Below are 9,195 nucleotides of genomic sequence, written 5' to 3' on the forward strand. Positions count from 1 at the left end.
CCTTAGCCACTTGAGCCACAGGCACCAAGCCTTGAGACAGGGTCTTAATGCGTTGCCCAGGCTGGTCTCAAATTTCTCCCACCTCAGCCTTCCTAAGTGCTAGGATTAACAGGCATAAGCCCCCCAGGCCCAGCCCCATCACAACTTCTCCTTTTTCCATTAGTGGTATCTGTGAGTACCATGTTTACCCGAAAATAAGACACTGTCTTATATTTATTTTTTCTCAGGAAGACACACTAGGGCTTATTTTCACGGGATGTCTTATTTTTATTAAGTATAATACAACAATCTACCTTTATTCAAATATAGTTAAGTCATCTTCTTGTGGAACCTGATGGGGGAGCTGACCTTGTTGGTGGGGCTGGTGCTAGTGATGCGTGAACTCCTTTCCCCTAGCTGTTTGCACATGCGTAATAGGATGCCTGCGACTGCGGTTACCGCACACATGCATCTGTGCAAGTGCAACTGGCTGGGAGAAAGGAGCTGTGGCAGATAAAAGGTATTCCAGTCTTCCTTACTGCTCTGCCCCGAAATGCATGGTGTGGCTATGCAGATACGCTGCATAGCCACGCCCATCACTAGGTCTTATTATCCAGGTAGGGCTTATATTTAACAAATGCATAGAAATCCTGCTAGGGTTTATTTTTTGGGTAGGTCTTATTTTGGGGGAAATATGATATATGCCACATTTACTTAAGACAATTGATGCATTCCTAGAAAATGACAAAAAGTAGTGTAGTGAATGATCTTTTAGCAGATAATTAAATGCTCTAAGGGAAATATTTATTTCTTTTTTTGAGACAGAGTTTCACTGTGTTGCCCTGGGTAGAGTGCCATGATGTCATAGCTCACAGCAACCTCAAACTCTTGACCTTAAGTGATTCTCTTGCCTTAGCCTCTCAAGTAGCTGGGACTACAGGTGCTCGCCACAACACCTGGCTATGTTTTTTTTTTTTTTTGTAGTTGTTGTCATTGGTAAACATTGCCTGGGCCAAGTTTGAACCCACCAGCCCTGGTGCGTGTGGCTGGCACCCTACCACTGGGCTATAGGCATTGAGACTGAGGGAACTATAGGAATCCTGCAATGTATTTTTATTATAATAGAAAGTTATTTTGTACTTTTAAATATTGTGTCCAAATAAAATACTGTTAGTACACTGTCTGTTCCATGTTCAAGCCTTCTTGGGCATTTGTTTCAATGCATAAACAAAAATCTTTGTGTTTATCTTCTCTCATTTCTTCCCCATGGTTTCTAAATTTTTTGCAAGACAATCTTTGGACATGGTATAATTTTAACCCAACCTGTAATCTGTCTTTCCCCTTTTTTGTAGCGTTTGGTTTTAAAAGTCATTACCTTGGCTTTGTGCCTGTAGCTCAGCAGCTAGGGCACCAGCCACATACACTGGAGCTGGCGGGTTTGAACCCGACCCACGCCTGCCAAACACCATTGACAACTACAACCAAAAAACAGCCAGGCATTGTGGTGGCTCTTGTGATCCCAGCTACTTGGGAGGTTGAGGCAAGAGAATCACTTAAGCCCAAGAGCTTGAGATTGCTGTGAGCTGTGAGGCTACGGCGCTCTACCCAGGGTGGACTTAGTGAGACTCTGTCTCAAAAAAAAGAAAAAAAAAAGTCCTTACCTTGAATGCATTTTTTTTGTATCTGAACTACACAAAAGTTTGGTCACATGAAATGAAGACATAATAAAATTTTATTTTAATCAAAACTTGTTTCATTATATAGTTATATAATAATGGAAATGTTTTATTTATGTTGAGAATCAGAATAATAAAAATCTTTTCTTTTAAAATGGTACTATACAGGGCCAGGTACAGTGACTCATGCTTGTAATCCCAGCACTTTGAGAAGTCAAGGTAGCAGGATCACTGAGGCTAGGACTTTAAGACCAGGCTGGACAACACAGTGAGACCCCATCTCTACAACAGATAGAATTAGCCGGGCATTGTAGTACATGCCTGTAATCCCAGCTACCCAGGATACAGAAGGCTCGCTAGAGCCCGTAAGTTGAAGATTACTGTGAGCTATGATGATGCCACTCCAGTCTGGGAACAGAGCAAGACACTTTCTCTAAATAAATAAATATTGAAAAAACAGAAATATAAAATATTACTATGTACAAACTAGCATAAAGGTTTATTTAATATGGCTAAAAAACTGGTGTTGAAGTTCCCTAGCTGTGTATTTCCCTATTTCTCTAGCCCAGAGCTTTTCAACCTTTTTTATCTCACAGCACACTTGAACCTATGTTGATCCAAAAAAAGAGTTAAAAAAAGAATATACTTACTATCCTTTGAACTCCTTTGGAAATCTTTAAAAATTTTTGTGGCACACTGGTTTAAAATCACTGCTCTAGCACAGATATATTTTACTAAGGTAAAATTTCTCAGTTACCAAAGAATCAATATTACCAAAAACCAAGTAGTGAAGAAGATACGTAAAAAACTTGATGTGAGCCAAATTCAAAGGACAGAGAAATTAAGATTTAGGATTAAAAGAAATTAATTCAAAGTCAGACGTGCGTTAACCCTTGGAGAAGGGCTCTAGACTTCCACCTGCACCTACCCCCTACCCGCAAGAGAAGGGATGTTTTAATTTTTGTTGTACACATGTAACTTAATTATTGCCACTTTACATCAAAATGCTTCTTACATCTCTTTGTTTCTAACCAGTTGAAGAAAACTACAGAGGAACTAAATGAAGCTTTGTCAGCAAAGGAGGAAATTGCTCAAAGATGCCATGAATTGGACATGCAGGTAAAAGGTCTGCCCTGTGCACCCCTGTTTGAAACGTACCCCATAAGCACCAGCAAGTGTGCTATGTACTGTATAAAATAGCCCTATGTGAAGAAAAACAAGAAGAAAAGAAAACAGGTTTCTGGTTAAAGATAGTCTACTGAGCAAAGATGTTAACGTCCTTTCTTTTCTTCCTGCAACACTATTAAATTTATAGTAAGTGAACTGAAATGGTATAAACCCACAGGAAAAGAAGACAGAGGAGGATAGCACACAGGAAGGTGTTCCTCAGGAGGGCGAAGGAGGTTTTTAAAAGCCCCAGTTTGTGGTGCTTGTCAGTTTCCAGTGACTGGTTTAGCAGGTCACGTGCAGCTCCACGGTCAGCGTGGGCATGGCTGCTCCAGCACACCCTGGGAGAACCCAGAGGGCCTAGAAAAGTGCTTAATGGCCGAAGGGAAAGAGAATGCAGTGGCCAAACCACCCCCAGGGTGACGAGGCTGCTGTCACAGAGCCCCAGAGGGACCGCAGGGCTGCTGGAGGTTGCTATGAGCTGTGAGGCCATGGTGTTCTACCCAGGGCGACAAACTGAGACTCTGTCTTTAAAAAAAAAAAAAAAAGAATAGAATTGTGGTGCCAGACATGGTAGCTTGTACCTGTAGTCCCAGCTACTTGGGAGGCTGGAAGAGGAAGATCTCTTGAGCCCAGGAGTTCCAGGCTGCGATGAACTGGGATCACACCTGCGAATAGCCACTGCAGTCCAGCCTGGGTGATGTGGCAAGACTCTGTCTCTAACATAAATAAAAAAGAAACATAATTTTTTTTTAACGTCAGTAGAATAATTAAAGATAAAGTTGAGAAAAATCTCACAAATAAAAAGATAAGATTATTTGTCCGGAATTTACTCCGATTGAACAGAGGTGAGAGGAGCAGGTGGTGTCTGAATGCCTGCTAAAGCCGGATTACACATATGTAGTTCATAAAACTTGTCCGAAGAAACCTTTTACTCTGAAGAGCATAGGAGTTGGTCATTGCACTGGACATGTCTGGAAGAAAGTGGAACCACAGCACACTGGTTAGGAAATAGCATTCACATAGGCATGATATAAGTGCTGGTAATTGCTCTTCACATTTGTAATTTAACTATATTATAGCTGAATTATAATATTGGCAAATAAAAGTTCATTATTTTTACAAATGGGGTACAAATACTATCTCTGTTAATATAAAATTAAAGTTGTACTCTGGAATTGTAAACTACACAACTTACCATCTGTTCTTATAAAGTTTTATTGTAGCACAGTCATACTGATCCATTTACGCATTGTCTGTGGCTACTTTCAACTCCAGAGACCTCTGAAAGCCTAAAGTATTTACCGTGTGGTCCTTCACACCAGAGCAGTCTGCCAGCTCCTGGTCTGGACGGCTTGCCGACTGAGTGTTAGTGTTGCAGGGAAGAGAACAGGGGCCCTACACACCTTTCGCTGTGCAGAAAGCAGTCATAACGCAGTCATAATGACATGTCCTTTAATGTCAACTTTATTGGTTTTCAAAATTTAGAATTGTCCTATAGATAAACATTATTGTAAAAGTAAAGAAACAGATGCTAGAGGCTGATGAGCAGACTGGGAGCAGTAAGGGAATGGAGGGCCCACAATACTTCCATCTCACCAAGCAGGATATCAGGAACTGAGGGGCAACAGCCACGTAACATCAGCTTCAGCTCAAGGTCACTGGATTTGTTTGTCATAAAATATTTAGTGGGCATGAGGATGTGCCAGGCACTAAGTGGGTCCCAGGGAGGGCTCTCAGGGAAGCCTTCCGTGGCCAGCCAGTCCACATCGATCATCTGGCTGCTCCTGTTACTGTTTTAACCCTCTGCACAGCACTTTGCAATCTTGTTTTTGCAGGTATTTATTAATTTACTTTCTTGTGTCCTATGATTTGTTTTCATTTATCTATTACAATTTGTTTCAAATGTATAACATCCGAGAACTTTCTCTACTTTGGTCATGACTGTCTTCTCAGCTAGAAGAACACGGCCATGCCTAGCACGTCGCAAGCGCGCCGTGAGTATGTGAGTGGGTGACTGAGTGAAATGAATCAGTAAGTCGCTGTTTACAACCACAGAGGTGACCAGTGCCGCAGGTGAGAGTAGTGACAAAGCTGTATTTGTGGCAGGAAGGATGGCACAAGTTCCTATAGTCTAGTGTATCTTGGAGAGAGAGTCACTACCTGGATGATGTCTCAGGCTGATAGAGCCTCATAGCCTCTGGAAGGTGCATGACATATCGTTGGAGAGATGATGTGACAGCCAAAAGAAGGAAAATTAAAACAGTTAAAACCTGCTCCATTCTGTGTCTGGGGTGTGGGGAAAGTCAGTTAGGAAACTACCTTTTCATTATAAGCCCCTTTGCCTTGTTTGACTTTCCGAAAGGAATCACGTGTGTTTTTTGTTAGATTCCCTTCCCTGTGTGTGTAGGAGTTCTATTGTATATATTGAGAGGTTGTTTTTGGTTTTTGGCCTGGCTTTTTTCATTATTTTGAGATTCATCCGTGTTGCTGGTGTCCACAGTTAATTCTTTTTTATTGCTGAATAGTATTCTTCTGTACAGGTTGTATATCCCACATTAAAAAAAACTTGGAACCAGAAGTGTTCCAGATCTTGGAATATTTGCATTTGGCATTTGAGTATTCCAAGTTTGAAAATCCAAAACCTGCAATGTTTTCCCAAGAGCGTTTTCTTTAAGCATCATGTGGGCACTCAAAAAGTTTCAAACGTTGGAACATTTCTAGATTTTTGAATTTAGAGTGTTCAACCTATATGAATGCAATACAGTTTATTTATCTGTTTACTTGTTGATAAATACTTGAGTGGTTTCAATTTTTTCTCTTGTACAAATGAAGCTGCTGTCAATGTTTTTGTAAGTTGTTATGTGTGCATTTGCTTTTATTTCTCTTTAGTAAGGGCATTCTACCTAGAAGTAGAATGGCTGGGTCAATCATGTAGTAGTTATGTGTGTTTAATTTTTTAAGCAACTGCTAAGCTGTTTTTCAAAGTGTTTGAAACCTTTTATGTTCTCATCAAAAGTTTCTTTGCCAGCACTTAGTATAGTCGGTCTTTTTAATTTTATCCATTACATTGGGAATATAACTGTATAAATTGGGGTTTTAATCTGCATTTTGTTGATGACTAATGATGATTAACTTTGTGTGTGCTTATCTTCCTTGATGAAACGTTTTTTCAAAAATGAAATAAAGAATGAATTCTTTCTTACTCTTACATATTGCTCTGTGTGTGCAGTAGTCCAAAATAATATAAATGCTTTTAAGGAGAGATTAATTTTACTTCTTTTAAAATAGGCTTTAATCCATGATGGTAATTCACAAGTGATTGAGCTGATACGAACGTAATTGGAGGAAATCACTGCTGTGTTCCTGTATCCCAACAGGTTGCAGCATTGCAGGAGGAGAAAAGCAGCTTGTTGGCAGAGAATCAGATATTAATGGAAAGACTCAATCAGTCTGATTCTATAGAAGATCCTAACAGTCCCGCAGGAAGAAGGCATTTGCAGCTCCAGACTCAATTAGAACAGCTCCAAGAAGAAACATTCAGGTAAGAGACCGTTCATTAAAACTGGGTTTTAAAATAGCTGGGCGTTGTGGCGTGTGCCTGTAGTCCCAGCTCCTTGGAGGCTAAGGCAAGAGAATTGCTTAAACCCAAGTGTTTGAAGTTGCTGTGACGTGGGATGCCATGGCACTCTACCGAGGGCGACACAATGAGACTCTGTCTCTAAAACAGACACAGACACACACACACAAAAAACCCCCCAGATTTTAAAAAATGTGATAACTGCCACTTAAAGTTAAGATTAGAGCATTTAGAACATCAGGGCAACTATAGATGCAGAGGCTGTGTGTTGAACGGCTCCTCAGAGGAGGCTGAGGCAAGAGAATCACTTAAGCCCGTGAGTTTGAGGTTGCAAAAGAGTCAAATTAACAAAAAATGTAGGATTAAAAGGAAAAATTAGCTAAGCATATACTAAAAGCAGAAGCTATAAAGTATAAGATTAATTGATTATTATATAAAATTGAGAACTGTAAGCATTTAGATAAGTACAGAGGGTGTGAAGAAAATGTATGCAAGTTTTAAAAGATGTTGTCTATGTTTTACTTTTCAAAGTTGAATTGAAGGTTCCGTTACTGGTCACATGTGCCCAGACATGCCAGACACATTCATTTTCCTAGTAATTCATATACTCTCTAGGAATGATCAATTTTATTTCTAACAAGATCTCTTAAAATATGTGTACATTTTTTGACACCCCAGGTATAAATTAAAAGTAGGTAATCAACTGGACAAAATATTTGTAACATGAGAAACAAAGAACCTTATAAGTCAAAGTAAGGAGGTATGTTAAGTAAACTAATCTGGTAGTAAGAAGTGGAAATATGGGCTCGGCGCCTATGGCTCAACCGGCTGAGGCGCCAGCCACGTACACCTAAGGTGGCAGGTTCGAATCCCCAGCCCGGACCCGCCAAACAACAATGACGGCTGCAACCAAAAAAAAAAAAATAGCCGGGCGTTGTGGCGGGCGCCTGTGGTCCCAGCTACTTGGGAGGCGGAGGCAGGAGACTCGCTTGAGCCCAGGAGTTGGAGGTTGCTGTGAGCTGTAATGCCATGGCACTCTGCCCAGGGGGACAGCTTGAGGCTCTGTCTAAAAAAAAAAAAGAAGTGGAAATATGGGAGGCTGCAGCAGGAGGGTTACTTGAGGTCATGGGTTCATGACCAGCCTGAACAACATAGCAAGACCCCGTCTCTACAGAAAAATAAAAAAATTAGCTGGGCCTTGTATGCCTATAGTCTCAGCTATTCAGGATGCTGAGACAGGAGCATCCCCCGAACCCAGGAGTCTGAGGTTGCTGTCAGCTGTGATGACACCAGTGCCCTCATGCCTGGGGAACAAAGTGAGACCATGTCTCCAAGTAGGGATAGTACTCTGCATAGTTTAGGGGGGTGGACTATGAACAGAAATCAGACTAGAGAGCAGACTCCAAAAATATTAGCAGTAATTAGTTTTCTGGATTAATAGTTGATTTTTATTTTCTTTGTTTTTCTATATTTTGCAAATTTTCAACAAGGAATAGTGTGTTAATTTCATAATAAAACTTTAAAGAAATTATATCTGAGGTGTTTTAGAAAAGGATTACTTGAGATGTAGCCTTCCAGTGGTGGAATAATAGCCGCCACCTTTCCCAAACCCTGGAATGGTGGAACCCTTTTTTATGACATTTAAGACTTAGCACTGCAGCTTGTGGCCACCAAAGTAGGAGACAGAGTCAAGCAGAGTTGATTCTTGTGTTTTGTATTTTTATTTTACTGTTCTAAGGAGAATTTTGCAACAGTGAATTGTTCTGTCTTGGGTGTTTTGATTACAGACTAGAAGCTGCCAAAGATGATTATCGAATACGCTGTGAAGAGTTAGAAAAGGAAATCTCTGAACTTCGGCAACAGAACGATGAACTGACCACTTTGGCAGATGACGCTCAGTCTCTGAAAGACGAGATCGATGTGCTCAGGTACAAGGCCTCACTGCACCTTCATTGTCGCCACCCAGAATCCTTCTGGCTCAGATGCTACAAACTGTTAGGTCTCTGAGCACGTCAGCAAGTTTAAAGGCCAGGCCACGTGGGCTCCCGTCCCGGGCCTTGCATCTATTCAACCTCTTTGTTCCCATTTTCTCGTGAGTAAAATGGACGTGATACACACGCCTACCTCAGGTTTATATGCAGAACTGAGTTTATATTTGTAAACACTTGGAACATTGTCTGACTGTGTGTAAATGTCCATTAAATAGCAGTCTGGCCATCACCTCACCCTTGCCCAGCTGGGGAGGTTTTCTCTTTCCTCCTCCTGGCCATCAGTGTTGGGCCAGTCACAGGTCTCCCCTCCTCCTGTGTTGGAAAATGTCAGCCATCTCTATTCTCCGCCTTTGCTTTTTGAGTACTAAGAAAGAACAGGGACAATCACTTGGTGGTAAGTCTCATCCTGTGACAGGCTGGTGCACTCTCTGCTCACTGGACTCTGCCACTGAACCCCCGTCTTGCTCAGCAGCAGGCAGTGCCGATCCTCAGCTGTGTTCAGGACCCGTCTGCCCTGCTGTCCATCCCACCTCCCCTCCCCACACCTTTCCTCAGTAGTTGACCTTGTTCCCCCTGCTAGGAAGAAGGAAGCTGTGGACTGCTGGAACTCTCCGTGTTCTCTGTCTCCAGCACTGCCACACTTCCTGCATTCCTAGCCATCTTTTCTTTTTTGCTTCAAGAGCATAGACCTGTTATCTGTCCTCCTATCTTGGGCTAGTCCTACAGCAGAGCTCTGGGTCTCAGCACTTCTTACCTGTGCGGGGACTGTGGTGCATCGGTCCTCCCGTCTCTGCCTGTGCGG

At 41.8% G+C, this 9,195-nt stretch overlaps 1 protein-coding gene across 2 annotated transcripts in view; it reads left to right on the top strand.

Moving 5' to 3' along the window:
• HOOK3 (hook microtubule tethering protein 3) overlaps positions 1-9,195 on the top strand; it is an 83,452-nt gene that overhangs the window by 45,805 nt on the left and 28,452 nt on the right. For both annotated transcript variants that reach the window (XM_023515557.1, XM_003793910.3), the window contains exons 8-10: positions 2,691-2,774; positions 6,203-6,366; positions 8,190-8,330. In XM_023515557.1, coding sequence (XP_023371325.1) covers positions 2,691-2,774; positions 6,203-6,366; positions 8,190-8,330 — 389 coding nt within the window. The remainder of the gene's footprint in view (positions 1-2,690; positions 2,775-6,202; positions 6,367-8,189; positions 8,331-9,195) is intronic.

Source organism: Otolemur garnettii, unplaced genomic scaffold, assembly GCF_000181295.1.
Source record: "Otolemur garnettii isolate 467f Iridium unplaced genomic scaffold, OtoGar3 scaffold00074, whole genome shotgun sequence".
Lineage (NCBI taxonomy): Eukaryota > Metazoa > Chordata > Mammalia > Primates > Galagidae > Otolemur > Otolemur garnettii.